The following is an 18833-nucleotide window of genomic DNA, read 5'->3' on the forward strand; positions in this document are numbered from 1 at the left end:
GATGATTGAGTGCTTTGAATAAGAAAATGGCATCAACCAGCTAGGAAGACCACAGTGCTTCTCCTAGTAGGATGAACAGTGTGAAACATTCTTATATTCCTGTTCTTTTAGATCTTCCCTTTTCTCAGAGTCATACTTAGTGTAGAAGGGATATTAGCTCTCATTTTATCCTCAGAAGCTATAGAATTGAGAAAGAACAGCCTAGAAATAATTCAGAACTTCACAAGGGGATTGGAGCTGTATTTTCCCCAAGACCCAGTCTACTTCTTTAACCTATTATTTCTCAATCTTGGCAACTGAAAAGATGTATGGACTTCAACTCCCAGAATTCCCCAGCCATCACGCTAGGGAAGTTGCCACGGTTAAGAAACACTGCCTTAACCAGCATCGCATGGATTTCTGTCCTATCTCAATTATTAAAGCTGCCTATCTCACGTGGTCCCTTTCATCTCATTGCCTCTGAGACTATCCACTGACCTGCATCCAGCTTCTGGCCTTAAAGAGCTATTAACAGTGAAGACATTTCCATGTGATACAGGAGATATTTTCATGCAGGGCTGCTAATGTACATCTGCTTGTTTATGGGGTTTAATGGAAGCTGTAGAATGTCACGTGTATAGTCCAGCTTCTAGTGCATTCTTTGGAATTGGTTTTTCGTTTTGTTTTTTCATTGAAAAAAAGATGGAATAACCACTGAATGGATTTAGATTAGCACATTTAATCTGCTTTCCTCCATCCAGGTATATTAAGATGGAACTCCCACCACTTCTAACTGGCAGCCTTGTTACTGATATGTATGTGTGGGCTGCACCCATACACTGAAGTGGACTGTTTATTTTAAATGCACCTGCAAAACCAACCTAAGGTGAAATTATGGGTACTTAAAAGTTACTGTTGTCACAACAAATACCATGCTTCAGAGTCGGTTTCTCCTAACCTTGATATCAACAACTTGTAATTCCATTTGTCTTTTAAAAGCCACCCCATCCAATGTCAGCTACATAGATCTGAAACTAGGAATCTGAAATAGCATGAGCTGCAATGTCTTTAGCATCTACATTCTTTGTTACTGAAAGCTAAATTAATTACCAATAAGAAGCTTGGAAAACTCCCTCCTTCTCTTTATGCCTGATTGGATCTGTGAATATTTTATAGTTGTGATACTTAAATATCATTTGGTATTCCAGGAAACTATAACAGGTTTTTTTCTCTCTCCCAAAAATCAAATCCTTAGTGCTTAAAAAGGTGAAGTCTGATTACAACATTGCATTGCTGTGGAATTAAGCATGTTTTAACTTGTTAAGTCTGGAAAGTACCTCTCGCCTTTAAAGCTGTTGTGTGTACTGCATTTGTTTTGAGGAAAACCCAGGAAAATTACAAAGGAAAGATGACAGTATGAGTGAAACAAGCAGTGCCACTTAATAAAAGTTTTACCTGGAAGAAATTTATTTCAAACTCTTGCTACTTTTCATTTGTTGCTGGGTTGGTATTAAGAGCATCTTCATAGTGATGGCAAGTTTATATGAAATCTGCCACTTAAACTGGAGTAACTGAGTTGGTTACCAATCAGATTAGAAAGTGATATACTGTATGGTATTGGGTTTGTTAGATGATGCTTATGTTAGTCCCATTTCAAGCTGACTTGTCACTGGAGGATCAAACAGCAAATTTTGAAGCAATGTAAGAATGTGTTAAACATAATTATATCAAGGACAATATATTGTCACTTGGACACAATGCTGATCATCCTTTAATGTCACAGAGTAGTGATGACATGCAACGTTGTGCCCTGTGCTTATCTGAAGGTGTGAATGGATGTGTACAGATGGAATTCGTGAGACTTGCTCTCACACTCGGAGGTTTACAATTTCAGCATATTGCCCCCAACAATCTGGGTCCTCATTTTACCAACTTGGGAGGATGGAAGGCTAAGTCAACCTCAAGCTCGTCGGGATCGAACACCTGGCTATGGGCAGAGTTAGCCTGCAATACTACATCCTAACCACTGTGCCACCATGGCCCTAATAGACTAGGCTGTGATACGTTTTACTGAAGAAAGCCCCTGTAAAACAAGTGTCTGGAAATGTAAAACAACGGCAAAGTGCAAATTCTTGAGAGTAACATAAAAATTATGGACGGAGAGCTGAAAGAAGAATTAGATAATTTCTTTTTTTAATTAAACTTTATTAGTCTTTTATACCTTTAAACGAACCAAAAATATACATATTATGACATTAACAGTATGTGACATCTATCTCATAATCTATTTTGTGCTTATTTACAAAAATATACAATTTATGCAAATGTAAACCTTTATAGGTTGCTTATCATTAATTCTTTCATCATCCATTTGTCTTAATTCAATCCAATCATCGTTTTCCCCAAATTCTATAATATTCAGAGTCCTCTTTCTCTCGCTACATCAGGGTTAATTTATCCATCTCAGCACACACCATTATTTTTTGAATGATCAATTTGTCTGATGGTATATAATTGTGCTTCCAACATTGAACGTAGGCAATTCTAGCAGCCGTTAAAATGTGTAATATTATATATTTTATATTTTTCCCACATTTCTTTTTAAATATCCCTAACAAGAATAAGTCTGGTTTCCTGGAACTGAAGGAATTTTGTTCGAGATTTAGAGTAATTCCAGAGTATTTTGGTGAAGATATTACAGAAAAGGTTATTCAAACTTTAGCAATTTTTTTTGATTGAGATGAGGAATCAGAGGTATACATTGAGAAGGTATATAGAATAAGTACAAGATTTTCAACAATAAATACAAAAGGCTAATAATACATATGTATCTTAATAGAAAAAGGTAAATTTATTATTGTATTTTTAACTGCTACAAAGAATGGAAGTCACCTCGTATCTTTTTTTCTTTTCTATTTTTCTTTTACAATTTTCCTTTTCTTGCATTAGCTTTCTCTTTTCTTATATTAGCCTGTATCAATTTTTATCTTAATTTAAAAAAAAAAAAAGATTCTGTATCATCCCCACTGCTTCAGTGACAATGGGTAGATTGGGAAAGGACCTTTCCTTACCACTAAGTAATTTATGGAAACACTTTTAATAATCCTTTTTTTTTTAAAGTCCCGAGATGTAGATCCTGCAAGAGTAAATGATTCTCTACATAACAGCTCTCATGTGAAGTGCAGTGAGTAGCTAGAAGTGTGAGAGGTAACTGCCAAGGAAAGACAAGCTGAGTTCTGACAATCCATGAATCCTTGTTTAAGTGTTAAGAGATGTGTATGGAAAGTTGTCTACAGCCCAGTGGCCTGTAGGGGGCGTGCATAAGCACACCAATTGTGCCTACTGTCCCTGTCCTATTGTTTTTTTATTTTTCTTATATCTCATGTATTCAAAACTACAGTATATTTATTCTTATACCTGTATCTTGTAAGCGATTGACAAATCAAATAAATACTAAAAAAAATACTAAATACAGGTAGTTCCCAGGATCATCTGTGAGCGAGTCGGTTCACTCCAATAGTCAGCTGCTAGGCCGTTCCATCCGACCTGGCTCTATTCCGATCTTTATTTCCTGGTTTTGAAGCTAAGCTGCTTCACACGACACAGCGGATTGCCGCGCGCGTCAGCTGTCGAAGACAAGGAGAGTGCAGGATTGCAGGAGAAGGTCCCTCCACACACGCAAAGCCATGCTCACAGAACCAGGGGTAAAAAAATTTAAAACCCACCACTGCACACAGCCGCCACACCAAATAAGTTACCTTGATCCACAGGTATCCTCAGCTTGATTCTTCATGAGTTCAACCCTAGCTTGGCAGCTACACTTGAACGCTTTTTTTTTTTACTTGACTTGCAAGAATAAATGAGACCGTAGGCCTCTGTGATGGAGTCTTCAAGATTAGTGCCCACAAAGTAGGCTTACAAAATTTGCTTTGAGAAATTTTCTGTGCTCTGCAAACCCCATAGTGCACATATAAATCATATTTAAGGACTCTGCAGATTGTGTGTACTTAAACCAGGGGTGTCCAACCTTGGCAACTTTAAGACTTGTGGACTTCAACTCCCAGAATTCCTCAGCCAGCAAGTCTTAAAGTTGCCAAGGTTGGACACCCCTGACTTAAACCATAGTGGCTTACTCAATGAATCATGGCTTCACAACCCACAGTGTAGCACAATGTGTAAATTCTTTTGCAAAATCGTTAACACAAGAACGTTGCACAGTGGCTCTTGTCTTCAGCTAGCAAGAACATTTCTTTCTCTTATCCTGAGTGGAAACCTCAGAGTGAACCGGCGATGGCAGTTTGGTTTTCACTCCATCCCACTGTGGACCAGGTTTCATCACCCCACTTTTCAAGGCCTTGTAGATGCCCAGAGATAACATTTGGAAAACTGCCTCCACGTTGCTGCTGCTTTTCGCCGAAGTCTCGATATACTTTGCTTCAAAGGAAACCGCCAGTTTCTCAGCTTCCTTTTGTCCCACCTTCCGTTCAGCCTCCAGGTCACTCTTGTTCCCCACCAGCACGAAAACTGGGCGGTGAGGTTTGACTGTGTCCACCACTTCCTGGTGCCAGATCCTGATGTTCTCAAATGATGCCCGGTTGGTTAGGTCAAACATCAGGACTCCCCCGGCTGCGTTACGGTAGTAGGAACGTGTCACTGATCTACATCACAGAAAGATTTGTTGAGCATGAAAATATTGCAAGAAGCCAGAAAGAAATAAAATATAGAATAGAATTAGAAAATAGTCTAGTCTAGTCTTGGAGAGGAAAGCTATGGCAAATCTAGACAGCACACTAAAAAGCAGAGGCATCACTCTGCCAACAAAAGTGTGTATAGTCAAGGCTATGGTTTTCCCAGTTGCAATGTATGGCTATGAAAGTTGGACCATAAGAAAGGCTAAGCACCAAAGACTGGAGGCCTTTGAACTCCGGTGCTGGAGAAGACTCCTGCGAGTCCCTTGGACTGCAAGGCCATCCAACTGGTCAGTCCTAGAGGAGATTAACCCTGATTGCTCTTTAGAAGGCCAGATCCTGAAGATGAAACTCAAAGACTTTGGCCACTTAATGAGAAGGACTCCCTGGAGAAGAGCCTAATGCTGGGAACGATTGAGGGCAATAGAAGAAGGGGACGGCAGAGAAGGAGGTGGCTGGACGGAGTCACTGAAGCAGTCGGCGTGAGCCTAAATGGACTCTGGGGGATGGTAGAGGACAGGAAGGCCTGGAGGAACATTGTCCATAGGGTCATGATGGGTCAGACACGACCGTGACTAGCAACAAGAATAGAATAGAATAGAATAGAATAGAATAGAATAGAATAGAACTCAACTCAACTCAACTCAACTCAACTCAACTCAACTCTTTATTGGCTAAGTGTGATCAGACACACAAGGAATTAGAATAGGGTTTTCCAAGCTATATTAAAATTCAACAAGAAACCAAGGACAAATCTATCTCTTTCACCCAAATGGAGCCAGGATATTCCATTTCTATCTTTCCTAAGGAAAGTAATTGCTTCCCAGTCACCGAAGACTGCTCTATTTGGCAAAAACATTAACTTTCTAATTTTATTTCCAATTTAATGTTAGTGCTTTGTAAACATTAATTTTGTATTTGCAATACGTACTTTACTGTTTATAGTTACAATACTTGGAGGAACTTTCTGGGGCATCTATTTTTGTGAAATCCCAATAACTTTTAATATATACATTTGCATAAATACATTAGAATAAGCCCAAGTCTCGTTTCATTCCCTATTTTCTATTACTTGGCTGCACTTCTTGATCAGGGATTCCAGATTCTTTTTAAACAAAATGCACAACTTCCAAAACCCAAAAAATTCTGAAACCCCTGAACTAAGATGTTCAGTCAAATTAGCCAAGTTAAACTAAGCTTTCAAATTCTCCATTAATGTGTAATATTGCTCTGATATTTTATGTTCCTTTGGATGTGGTGGTAGAAGACTTCCTCCAACAGTGCCATTCTCTGTATCCTTGAGAGTTTCTCATTGACACCCCACCTGGAGCACCGAGGTGAAGTAACAAGGAAGGTGGAGTTTTCTATGGTCACATGAATCATCTATAGGGAGGGACACCAGTTCCCAGTCTCACCTGGGTGCTGAGATTCTTAGATTACAGCAACTCTGACTAATCTTCTTGTGGTCAGTTGCAATGCCCTTTTTACTTTTTGTTTTCTATAAGGTGACTCCAGTGGCGTGTGCTGGAGTCTTGCCGATTGTCAAGTACAGGAAGTTCGATCATGTGATGATTGTAAGTGCAGAGACCAGCCTTAAGTTCCTTTTTTCCGTGCTGTAGTAAACATTGAATGGTTGCTGAATAAATGATTGGAAGATGAAAAACTACTTGTAGGGGAGAGAAGAAAAAGGCAGAGTCTTTTAGCTCCTCTGAGACTAAATAGCTTTGTTCTTTCCCTGGGAACATCTAATCACCAGACAGTTGCAGTTAGTAAGATCTTTATCATAGCATTGCTCTTTATTTCTTGTTCTTTTCCTCCTGCATCCCATCTGTTCCTTTGTTTGCTCATTCCTCACATTTACACAGACATCTATCTCAAAAAATTGACCCTGGCAGGCACACAATAAAAACAACTATAAAAAACTAACACCGAAACACATCCCATAATAAAAAGCATCAATACAGCTAGTCCTCAACTTGCAACCATTCGTTTCGTGACCGTATGAAGTGACAACGGTACTGGAAAACATTGTGGCTGTTTTTCTACACTTAGAACCATTGCAGCATCCCGCAGTCATGCAATCAAAATTCAGGCACTTGGCAACTGGCATGTACTTATAACAGTTGCAGCATCCCGACTCCAGAGGTTGTGTGTTTTCCCCCTTTTGCGACCGTCCAACAAGCTAAGTCAATGGGGAAGCCAGATTTACTTAACAACCGTGTCACTCACTTAACAACTGCAAGAAAGATTGTAAAATGGGGCAAAACTCAAGTTGCTTAGCAACATCGATTTTGGGTTCAATTGTTGTCGTAAGGCAAGGACTGCCTGCACATTACACTGACTGTCTTCACACTCTATGATGGGTGTCAAACTCAATTTAAATGAGGGCTACATCAGGGCTGTGTTTGACCTCGGAGGGCTGGGGTGACATGGGGTGTGTGCGGACGTGGACATGGTAGGCATGGGCAGCTCGATGTCGCTCGTGTCAGGGGGCTAAGGCAGGACTTCCCTGAGACCTTCCTTCATTCTCATTATAATCTTCCTTCCTTCCTTTTCTTCTTTATCCTTCCCTCTTCATTCTCCTTCCCTCTTCCTTCCCCTCTTTCCTTCTTTTTCCTTGTTTGCTTCTTCCCATCTTCCCTTCTTCGTCTTTTCTCTTCCCCTTTCTCCTTCCCTATCCCTTCTCGCATGCCCAAAGGCAAAAGGGGAAACACTTCTCCTTTTGATTCTCTATGAGACTCTAACTAAAAACAATGCTGCGAATCTAAAGTTTTTTAAACTCCTCCAAACAAGGAAGGAAGCAAAGCTTAAGCCTTCCATCATTTTCAGGCTCCCTCAACTCATCTCACCAGCATCTTCCAAGCCTTGGGGGGGAAAGGTCCATGGCTCCTGACCTTTTGGCTGAGAGATCCCAAGACCAGCCTTCCTCCCCCTGACTCACCTGAACCGTTCTTGGCCCGCAGTATCCCAAAACTGCAGCTTGACACACAGGTTGGGCTCCATCTCCAGAAAGTGGACATAAAAGTCCACCCCCACAGTTTGGTTCATGGACTCCGTAAAGACCCCGTCGGCGTAGCGCTTCAGAAGACACGATTTCCCCACCGTGGAATCGCCCAGCATGATGATTCGGAACTGATAGTCCCACGGAGAATCCACAGCCATGGGGAGGCTGGCAGAGAGAGAGAGAGACAGAGAGAGAGAGAGAGAGAGGGAGAGAACCCCTGGAAGCTGCTATCTCTTGGGTGCCTGGATCTGTGTGGCTCTGTTGACGCACCAGTGGAGCGGAGCAAGAAGGCTCATGCCAGCTCAAAATACGTTCCAATCCGGTGTTCGACCTGGAGTCCCAAGCAGTGGAAAAAGCTGAGTTCTAACCCAGGTAAGAAACTGGTTGAGACTTGTTTGAGATTAGCACAGTTGCTCTCCCTTCGACCGCCTGAGGCTCTGGCGCTCTTATTCCATGTTTGGGCAGGCAGGCAGGCAGGCAGTCTGCTCCTAAGGCAGGCAGGATGTGTGAGTTCTCCCTGTCCTGCTCCTCCCTGAAAATGGGCCGTGTTTATTCAAGGCCAAGCCAGGCCAGCAAGAACACATTTCACCTACATTCCAGCCTTCTGCAAAGGTTTCTCTTCTGTGGGGAATGAGCATCAAAGTTTGCCTCCTTAGGCAGAAGAGGAAACGAAAGCCTCCTGAAACTCAGAGGAGGCTGTGGTGCAAACACAGCCAACGTGTCCCAGAGGTGGAATTCAGCAAGTTCTGAGCAGTTCTGGAGAACCGGTAGCGGAAATTTTGAGCAGTTTGAAGAACCGGCAAATCCCACCTCTGACTGGCCCCGCCCCCATCTATTCTCCGCCTCCCAAGTCCCAGCTGATCGGCTGGGTCTTCTTTGGTTGCCCTGCGCAGGAGAATGGAGCTGGAAAGCAGGTTAGTGGGGTGGGGAGCAGTGGTGGGATTCAATTTTTTTTACTACCGGTTCTGTGGGCATGGCTTAGTGGGCATGGCAGGGGAAGGATACTGTAAAATCTCCACTCCCTTCCCACTCCACTAACCTGCTTTCCAGCTCCGTTCTCCTGTGCAGGGCAACAAAAGAAGACCCAGCCAATCAGCTGGGACTCGATGGGAGGCAGAGAATAGATGGGGACGGGGCCAGGCAGAGGCGGTTATTTGCCAGTTCTCTGAACTACTCAAAATTTCCGCTACTGGTTCTGCAGAACTGGCCAGAACCTTCTGAATACCATCTCTGGTGTGGAGGAAATGGAGATTTTGCAGTATCTTTCCCCTGCCAAGCCACGCCCACAGAACTGGTAATAATTGAAAAAATCTGACCCCATGTAGCTGAACAATAATTTACACCAGGGGTGTCCAACCTTGGCAACTTTAAGACTTGTGGACTTCAACTCCCAGAATTCCTCAGCCAGCTTTGCTGGCTGAGGAATTCTGGGAGTTGAAGTCCACAAGTCTTAAAGTTGCCAAGGTTGGACACCCCTGATTTACACAATAACATGCTAGGCTAACATTTGGTTGCCTAATCAGTAGGCAATTCTGTCTGTGTGTTGATGCACATGTATGTGTGTCCTTGCGCACATCTGGTATATTGCAGTCACGGAGAAAGCCAGTTTACAGGAAGCCAATGTCCCCTTTAAAAAGGCACTACATATTTGCGCCATGGCTGTGAGAAAGAAAATACAGGCCATCCTCGACTTACAACAGTTCATTTAAGCGACCGTCCAAAGTTACGGCACTGAAAAAAGTGACTTATAACCGTTTTTCAAAGTTACGACCTTTGAAGCATCCCCATGATCAGGAGATCAAAATTCAGATGCTTGGCCACTGATTCAAACTTACGACCGTGGCTGTGTCCCGGGGTCACATGATCCCCTTTTGCGACCTTCTAACAAGCCAAATCGATGGAGAAGCCAGATTCACTTCACAACTGGGTTACTAACTTATCAACTGCAGTGATTCACTTAACAACGGGGGCAAGGCAGGTGGTCAAATGGGGCAAAAATCACTTAACAGATGCTTTGCTTAACAACAGAAAGCTGGGGCTCCATTGTGGTCATACGTCGAAGACTACCTGTTTTGCTGGACCATCTCACCAAGACTAAATAAGCTTGTTTAATGCAATGTGTGGATTAAATCTTGGAGACCTGGTGGTGCAGTGGTTAGAATGCAGTATGGGACTTATTTATGGGGAGCAAAGTTTAGGGATCAACCTTAAATGACAGACTTTATCAATAAGCTCACATAGGTTAAAAAAAAGGAGTAGAATTTATAAAACCTGTCTGTATTTGTGTGCAAGTTTACTTAAATATTTATGTGTAAATGTTGCTTCCAACGGCTATTTCTGCAATGAGGGTCAGCTAGGAGGTAGGTGTGGTGCTCAGCTAGAAAAGGAAACTTAAGCCAATGTTGGCTAATCTAGCAAGCAAGCAAGCAGGGATGGTCCATATTATTACTTTGACAGACCATTAGGAAACCCACATGCTGTGGGCTAAACTACGAAAATCAAGCAAACGACTCCAAGAAAATGCAGGAAACCCACTTCCAAATCACATGGAAGCTGTACGCATGGGTCCCCAACAGATCACCAGTGGATTTCAACTCAGGAAGTTATTTTTATTTTGTTGTTAGAGTTAGGGTTATTGTTTACTATCAAACCCAGGGAAAGCATCACTTTTCCTTCAGCAATAGGCAGAACAATGTTTTAAACCCTTGTTTCCTTCATTTCAAGAATTACACGCCAAGAGAATATTTATTGTGCTTTGAGCGCTACCCAGCATGCAAAAGTGGCCAGTGAAAATGATGACAATAAACAAAGCCATACATATTATTATATATTATTATTACTGTTTAAAAAAGGAAGTAAACATTTTTTTACATTAAATATTTTCAGGATTTATTTATTTTTAAAGTTAAGTTTAAGTTAAGGAGGTGACATTGTGGAAACGAAGACTGTTTCAAAACATTTGATAAACACAAGTGTCCTGCCCCTGGTGGAGACTGACTCTGAGGGAGAGGAGGAACAGCCAACAGGGAGTGGAAGTGTGGCTCCGGAGGTTGTGGAGGAGGCTGGGGAAGGGCAGAGGCCGTCTGGGCAATCAGAGGAGGATCCAGGCCCATCCTCTATCCATCCTAGGGATCGCAGGGAGGAGAGGATAAGGGAGAAACATGGTCTTCTCAGGAGGAGAGGGCCTTGATCCTCCTCTGGGCTGCAGCTGTGACAACTGAATAAGAGGACGCTGGAAACAAAGCGTGGAAATATCTCTAGTTTATGGTTCCTCTCTGAGTTTGGCATCCTTCCCAATGTGTGTTATCTGTGGACGTCCTCCAGCCCTTATCTTGCCTGGTTTGTGTTGCTTTTTTCCTTCTTCTTGTAACTGTTTGTGTGGGAGTTTTTTGCCTTCTATCAAGAATATTAGGAGCTTGGAAGCAAAGTGAAGGAATAAAAGGGGCTTCACCTGTTTTCTTTGTTTTGTATCCCACCCTGGGTCATCACAACAAGATTCTCTACTGAATAATGGAAAGAACCTGTTTCATCATCATTATCTTCATTTAACGACCGCATAATCCCTCGCAGGGTGGGGTCAGGGCAACTGAATGGAGCTAGCAGAGTGTTTTAATAGAAAGAACCAGTTTCTAACCCTCAAAATCCAGAAGAAGACTCCACAATGGTGGTGCTGGGATTAGTGTGGCGTCTTTACTCCACATCCTAGCTCAACAGACATTTCTTAAAGCCATCTGAGCACTACTGTCAGTACCGCCATCATATGCTTGAGCTTCGCATTCACCAGCTGCCAGTCTGCCATGAACTATGGGGAGGAGGGAGCTGGATGGGAGGGGGGAAGAACTAACTACTCATCCTACCTTCCAGAGACAACATCTCAAGGTCAAAGCCTGGGAATGCCATGGAACTGCTCACCAACCAGCCTGTTGAAGAGACCGTTCCTAAAACGATTTATTCAAATGTAATTGGACAATGAGAGACCAAGGGAGGAAGGGAACTGAACGGGGGACGTTAACCTAGGAGTTTTGGCGTATGAATTTCAGTCCTGGCTTTGCTATACTGTAAACCACTTGGCTTTTAATAAAAGTACATCTCTCACTGCCAATGGAGTCGAGGGTCTTTCTTAACTAGAGGGCCAAGTCAGGGCAGGCCTGACAACTACACCTGTCTATCTGGCAATCCTTCTTATAACTTATCCCTTCCATCTCCCATCAGCCAAGCTGGCAGCTGGATGAATGAGGATATAGGATAACGGGCAAAAAACCTGTACAGGTTGGGACTATGAACTGCAATTAACAGGATAGCAATGTGTGAAAGTGGGCTGAGGAGAGGGGGAAATCTCTTTTTAGGATCCAAAGTGAGTCGGTCACCAGGACGAGAGGGTTAGTCCTCCCAGCTTTTGGACTCATACTAGAGTCCATCCTCTGGGGAGGAAGATGTTCCCTGAGGATGGGCTACCGCACGAGTCTGAAAACTTGGAAGAGTAAACCTCCAGTGACCGACCCAGGTTGGATCCTGGCTGCAACATTATTCCGGGTCACATATATTTGCCTTCATTCGTGATACCTTTTTAGTGTTGATGCTAAAATAATATTTTAAGTTGAGAATTTAAAAACAAACAAACAATGCCCATCTCTTTCATATCTAAAAACAATAGAAAAATGTGTCATTGATTTTCAGCAGGAAACAAGATCTGAGGTGAGATTAGAAAGAGCTCCGGAGGATGTAATAAAGGAGTTGGAGGTCACAGGTTGTGGATGGTCTCACCTGGGTAAGGATTAACCCAATGGATTAAGTCTGTGTTTCGTCTAAGGAAGAATTCTATTTTGAGTAACCAGTGTCCTGTAACATCCAGTTCTCACTGAATTAACACTGGCATGCTTCTCTGGATGCCTTCTTCCTTTGCAGACTGCTTGCTCTCCTCTTATAAACGATTTTCACGCCATCCCAGCCTTCCTGCAGGTCGAACTCTTTGTTTCTCAGAGCCTCATAGATAGCATTGGTGATGGTCTCGAAAGCCAGGTCTATGTTGGTGTCAGTTTTGGCAGATGTTTCTATAAAAGATGTGCCTAGAGAAGTGGCCAAGCCCTCTGCTTCCTCCAGGGTGACCCTGTTCATTGACTCAAGATCACACTTGTGGCCGACGAGGAGGAAAATGACTTTGTCCATCACATTGGTCACCTCATTGTACCAATCAAAGATGCTCTCAAAGGACCTTCGGTTGGTCATGTCAAAGATCAGCAGCACACCAACCGCATTCCGGTAGAAAGACCTGGTGATACACCTAAAGGAGGGAAATGCCAAATTGAAACATTATTATTTTTTTATCCAAGATATCAGAGTTATCTAGAGCAGAGTTCTCTAACCTTGGCAACTTTAAGACTTCAGGATTGTGGAAGTCCACAAGTCTTCAAGTTGCCAAGTTTGGAGAACCCTGATCTAGAGGACAGAATCATTCCAGCAGACGTTAATCTTCATTGTAATCTATAACAAGATATTCATGATAGACTACTAATATCTCTTTCTAGGGTTTTTATGTGCAACTTTGCTTGGCAAGTAAACACCCTAAAGCAGAGGTCTCCAAACTTGGTAACTTGAAGACTTGTGGACTTCAGCTCCCAGAATTCCTCAGCCAGCTAGTCCAGAAGTCTTAAAGTTGCCAAGTTTGAGGACCCCTGCCCTAAAGTAACTCTTGTGGCTGAGTTTATAACTGTAGCCTGTAGAACTGATGCTTTTCTGATAGCTATGTAAACTAGGTGCTATCCTAAGACGTTTATTATGTCTGTTATGCTATGGTTTTTATGTTGTCTGGGTCTATGACCTATGATAAACATCCTACTACTACAAGATATCAGAGCTATTTGTTGAAGCACTTGTCTGAATACTAACTGTTACTATCCATCATGCGCCCACTGACCTTGGTCTGGAGTGGTGTTTGCAAAGCAATTTATATTTTAGATGTAAACATAGTTGAAATCTATTGAGATGATATACAGATAGTCCTGACTGATGACTGTAATTGAGTCTGTAATTTCAGCCGTAAGTCATGACAGTCGTAAAGCAGGTCACCATGTGACCTCGTCTGATTTTACAAACTTTTTGGTGGAGGCCATTAAGCAAACCATAACCATTGTTTGTTAGGGAGCATTTTTGCTGGAAATCAGAAAGTAAGCACCAGTCCAGTTCTACATAAGAATTATGGGAGACAGAACCGATAGTGTTTTATAATGCTTAAAACTGCCTGCTTCAGATATGTTCAATAAGCAGTACCCTTTGTAACTAACCCAGATTATATTACCAAAATTGCTGTATGTGTGTTATAAAAAGAAAAGTAAGTAATAGAAACTGGACAGTATCTTGGAGTGGGGAGGCCACTGAACTTGGGACATTGGACATGCAAAGTAATTTCCTCTTGAACAATGTCCCTGGCCTGGATCTTGTATAGATAGTCCTCGATTTGCAACCACAATTGAGCCCAAAATTTCCACAATAAAGCAAGAGAGTTGTTAAGTGAGTTTTGCCCAGAGGTGGTATTCAGCCAGCTCTGACCAGTTCTGAAGAACCAGTAGCGGAAATGTTGAGTAGTTCAGAGAACCAGCAAATGCCACCTCTGACTGGCCCCGCCCCCATCTATTCTCCGCCTCCTGAGTCCCAGCTGATTGGCTGGATCTTCTTTGGTTGCCCTGCACAGGAGAACGGAGCTGGAAAGCAGGTTAGTGGGTTGGGGAGGGAAAGGGGATTTTGCAGTATCCTTCCCCTGCCACGCCCACCAAGCCACGCCCACAGAACTGGTAGTAAAAAAAATTTGAATCCCACTACTGGTTTTGCCCCATTTTACGACTTTTCTTGCCACAGTTAAGGGAATCACTGCCGTTGTTAAACTAGTAACACAGTTGTTAAGCGAATCCGGCTTCCCCATTGATTTTGCTTGCCAAAAGATCACAACGGGATCACATGACTCTGGGAACCGTTATAAATCTGAGCCAGTTGTCAAGAGTCTGAATTTTGATCACGTGCCATGGGGATGCTACGATATACACAAACAGCCACTGTTTTCAGCGCTGTTTAACTTCGAGAAAACAAAATGGCTGTAAATTGAGGATTACCTGTAGTGCAGAATATTCCTGCCCCTTTTCTAAAAATATACCCGAAGCAATGAGAAGTGTATGAAAGCAAAACATGTCCCCTTTTATCTCCCAAGGGGCAGCCCCACCAGTGTTTCCCAACACAAGCAGGATCATGGATCTCCTTAATGAGCAACAACTAACTCATTATCAGATCAGCTTAACCAGGTCATAGTCCATTACTTTGAGACGCTGATCACACAGGTTAGGTCTGTGAAGACTTGCAAGAAAAATAAATTGGATGTCTTTAAGATGCTCCGACATTGTGTTCTTTTTTTTTTCTTCTATCTCCCGATCAGCCTTGAAAACTCCGCTTCAATCACACCCTACCCCTCCCCGGCTCCCTTTCTTTCAGCTGCTTGCCCCACACCTCTTCAGATAACAGATATCAGATGTAATCAAGAGGAGGAGGAGGAGGATGGGGACAGCTCTCAAGGCCAAGTCATTCCAAGGGGATTAATTTACAACCAAAGCAGCAGTTTGAGGCCATCTCCCTCCTTAACAATAGCAGAGCTTCCAAGCCTAAGGGAAGGTGGCTGGATTATCACATTTTTGAAGAAAAGGAAGTTATCTAGATCCCCACCTAAACGCTAGGGCAACTCTTAAGAGCAGGGGTCTCCAACCTTGGCAACTTTAAGCCTGGAGGACCTCAACTCCCAGAATACCCCAGCCAGCTCTTAAGAGTGAAGATTCCTAAGCTCTGTGGTCAATATTTTTAACCCTAAGTCTATAAATCAGAACTTCAGAAGCAGAAGTTTGCAGCTTATTTGCTTGCACGGGTATTTTGTGCCTTCTGAGGTTGATAGCTGAGGGACCCTGGATTCTGAAGGAACAGATGCAAGGTTGCTCATAATCTGTCACCCATTTCCCAGACCTTTTTCTCTTACACCCCTGCTGATGTTGCTTGTCAACTGAAGTTGTGGTCTCCCCCCACAACCAGGAGGCTGTGAGTGCAATCCTAGGTAGAGGCTAATATTTGGAATAGACTCTCCTGCTCAAGCAGCTGGTTGGACTAGATGACCTCCAAAGTCCCTTCCAACTCTGTTGTTCTATGTTCCTCAGCAGGAACATCCAATTTGTTTTTGTTTTTTTAATTATTATTTGGTAGGTTTATATCAGTTTTCCTCCAGGACAGGGGTCTTCAAACTTGACAGTTTTAGGACTTGTAGACTTCAACTTCCAGAATTCCTCTTCCAATCATGTTAGCTTGGGAATTCTGGGAGTTGAAGTCTGCAACCCTTAAGCTTGCCAAGTCTGAAGACCCTTGCTCCAAAAGCTCATAACAATCCTGTCCCATTTTCCCAACAACAACTCCATTAGGTAGGAGTTGAGAGAATAACTTAAGACCTTATTCCCTCAAAACCTTCTGTGGGTGGGGGAGGGGCTAGAATCTATGTTTCCTTGCTCATATAGTCCAACACCTTCATAACAGCATCATACTGGTTCTCACTTTTGGAGCAAGGTAAGAATTCAACACTATGAACTGTTTTTATTGGGAATGATAAAGGGAGATCATACTAAGACAGACAAATATATCATTTTACATATAATAACTGCAGCCAGAATTGTGTAGGCACAGTATTGGAAACAAGAAAATATACCATTTGAGGCGACAGTGATAAGAAAGATTCTAGACTGCGTGGAGATGGACAGGCTGACCTCAGAGTTAAAAGATAGAGGTGAAATGGAGTATTATTTGGTCTGGGACGCCTGGTATATCTGGTTAGACAATAGGCCCAAAAATAACACAATAACTAATAAATCAATATGAATGTTGACGATGCTGTAACATTGTTGAAAGTGTTAATATGTTGTAAATTGTTGGAAAGCGTTTAATAAAAATTATACATACATATAATTTTGTTTATGTGTATACACACAGACACACACAGAGACACACAGAGACACAGACACAGAGACACAGACACACACAGACACACACACACATAAATATATAAATATATAGCTTCAGTTCTTGCATGGGGTTCCCCCTTACAGCTTGCCCAATGTTTTTGACCTTTAAATACCCCTGCTCTGGAACATTTTGGCTAGAATATTTCAATCTTGAACTCTCTAGCGCCCTTCTGGGTTCTCCTTACCTGAACCTCTCCTGACCAGCTGTGTCCCAGAGCTGGAGCTTCACCCTGATTCCTGGAGGCAGCTCCATCATCTTGCTGTAGAACTCTACACCCACGGTGGGACAAGGGGTTGGCACGAAGCATCGCTCTGTGTATCTCCGCAGCAGAGATGTTTTGCCCACGGTGGAATCCCCCAGCAGCAGGATCCGAAACTGGTAGTGCCAGTTGCCACTGGGCGGGTGGGCCGGCAGCATCAGTCCCCATTTTGCCTCTGTAGACACTTCCATGGTGGAACGGCTGACAGTGGGAGCACGAGAGGGCACTCTTAGCATGGGACCTTGAGAAGAACCTGATGTTGTCCTCCCTCGGCTGATCTCAACAAAGTTCTGCTACTGGCAGAAGAACCCTCTACTACAGGATGAAGATAGAGCGGTCTCCACCCTCAAGACTCCCTCCCCGCTACTATCTCCTCTGGAGCAAGGAAAAGCCAACCCACCTCTTAGCCTTCATTTGATACCTCTGGCCCCTCCTCTCTCAGCTCCACCCACCCAATTCCCCTTCAAAGCCTGGAGGAGGTGATCTGATTTCTGTTTTGGAGGGATAGTTAGGCAGAAGCATGGATTGCCTGGGACACTATGTGAGATTTTTAGATTTTTTTTCCCCCTTCTTCTTCTTTGATGTCCCATTTTAATCAGAAAATCACGTTTGTGAGTTGGGTGGAGACAATGATTGAACATATAAATACATAAAGCTATGGTTTTGGATAATGAGCATAGCAGGCTTCTCCAGAACGTCATTTATTTTTTATTTTTGTTTGTCAAACTTGTACAAGATAACAAGTATAGGTATGAACATAAACCAGAACAAAGGGAATAAATACAGATAAATGGGGACAGTAAGACAGGGATGGGAGGCACACTGGTGCGCTTATGCACGCCCCCTCTAAGGACCCCTTAAGAATGGGGTGAGCTCCATCTCCAAGCTCCTTGAATTGCTGCAGTTGTGGAACAATGTAGAATTCTTGTTCTCCAAGATCAACCTGGTTTTTCAAAGACCAGATTTAGACCTCGGTGGATTCTACTTCTGTAGAAATGAAGTTCACCAGAGAGGGTGGCAGATGTCCCACCTAGGAGCAGTTGGGCTTGGTTGATTCCAGAGGACGTATGAACTTCTATCAATATGTGTTTTTAGGAGCACTCAAATTTTAAAAGAAAACAAGGGAGGAGGTAAGGGAAATCTACCAGTTTTCTCCCACCCCCACCCCCCTTTGCAAATTGCCTGTATCACATCCCCACCCATAGCTCTTGAGGACAATACTGCGTGCAGACTGCTTTCCCGGTTCCCCATTCCTTTGCATGCCAGTCTCCTGAAAAATCAGACTTACTTTGTTATCTATGCATTCTTCCAGGCATTAACGGATAAAACTAGATTTGTAGATTTGCAAAGGAAGACCTTTCTGGAGGTTCCTTACAAAACAGCCAATCCTCATCTCCAAAAGCAGAGATATATCATACAGGGCTAGGAAGCCGTGGGAGGTGAAGTGGGAGGTCTTCTTTACCCTTCCCTGCTCTCCTTAGTTGCCTCCAGCTCTTATCTAATCTCTTCCCGCCCCCCAGCCCTGAAGTCATGTGTCAGCAAGCGCCTAGTATTTTGCTAATTTACTCCCATCTATTTTGCACATATAGGACAAAAGTCCTTGAGCAATGGGGTGGGTGGGGGGTGCCTTGCTTTTTCTTTCCAACTTCATTTCATCTGAAAGGTAGACCTTCTTCCATCTAGCTAAGTTTTCAGTAGCACATGCAACGCTTCTTAACATTCCACGATAGCAGCCATTATAGATAGCCACTTCTTCTGATGTCTGGAGAAGTTGAAGCTTCATCAGCAAAAATGGATTTTTTTAAAAGTTTTTATCCCATTCTTTGCTTTTTGACTACTTTTAAGACTTTCCCGTGCTTTCATGGAG

The 18833-nt window shown here is 42.9% G+C and overlaps 2 protein-coding genes across 2 annotated transcripts; both read right to left on the reverse strand.

Moving 5' to 3' along the window:
- Positions 1 to 2980: 2980 nt before the first annotated feature.
- LOC113417629 (ras-related protein Rab-39B-like) lies at positions 2981 to 8195 on the reverse strand. Its single transcript, XM_026676119.2, has 3 exons — positions 7609 to 8195; positions 4105 to 4637; positions 2981 to 3997 (listed from the first exon to the last, which is right to left on the reverse strand). Exons 1-2 carry the CDS (start codon positions 7827 to 7829, stop codon positions 4214 to 4216), a joined length of 645 nt encoding a protein of 214 aa, XP_026531904.2. The 5' UTR covers positions 7830 to 8195; the 3' UTR covers positions 2981 to 3997; positions 4105 to 4213.
- A 2705-nt stretch (positions 8196 to 10900) lies between these two features.
- RAB42 (RAB42, member RAS oncogene family) lies at positions 10901 to 17251 on the reverse strand. Its single transcript, XM_026676145.2, has 2 exons — positions 16892 to 17251; positions 10901 to 12952 (listed from the first exon to the last, which is right to left on the reverse strand). Exons 1-2 carry the CDS (start codon positions 17200 to 17202, stop codon positions 12535 to 12537), a joined length of 729 nt encoding a protein of 242 aa, XP_026531930.2. The 5' UTR covers positions 17203 to 17251; the 3' UTR covers positions 10901 to 12534.
- Positions 17252 to 18833: the final 1582 nt, after the last annotated feature.

Source organism: Notechis scutatus, chromosome 8, assembly GCF_049901735.1.
Source record: "Notechis scutatus isolate UNSWTSFEM ecotype Mainland chromosome 8, rNotScu1.2, whole genome shotgun sequence".
Taxonomy (NCBI): Eukaryota; Metazoa; Chordata; class Lepidosauria; order Squamata; family Elapidae; genus Notechis; species Notechis scutatus.

Bases quoted from the DNA above. Each gene is read 5' to 3' on its own strand.
- LOC113417629 (XM_026676119.2), bottom strand. From the start codon at position 7,829: ATGGCTGTGGATTCTCCGTGGGACTATCAGTTCCGAATCATCATGCTG. The intron at 4,638-7,608 runs GTGAGTCAGGGG...TCTGTGATGTAG, and splicing joins GCGGGCCAAGAACGGTTCAG to ATCAGTGACACGTTCCTACT.
- RAB42 (XM_026676145.2), bottom strand. From the start codon at position 17,202: ATGCTAAGAGTGCCCTCTCGTGCTCCCACTGTCAGCCGTTCCACCATG. The intron at 12,953-16,891 runs GTAAGGAGAACC...TCCCTCCTTTAG, and splicing joins GCTGGTCAGGAGAGGTTCAG to GTGTATCACCAGGTCTTTCT.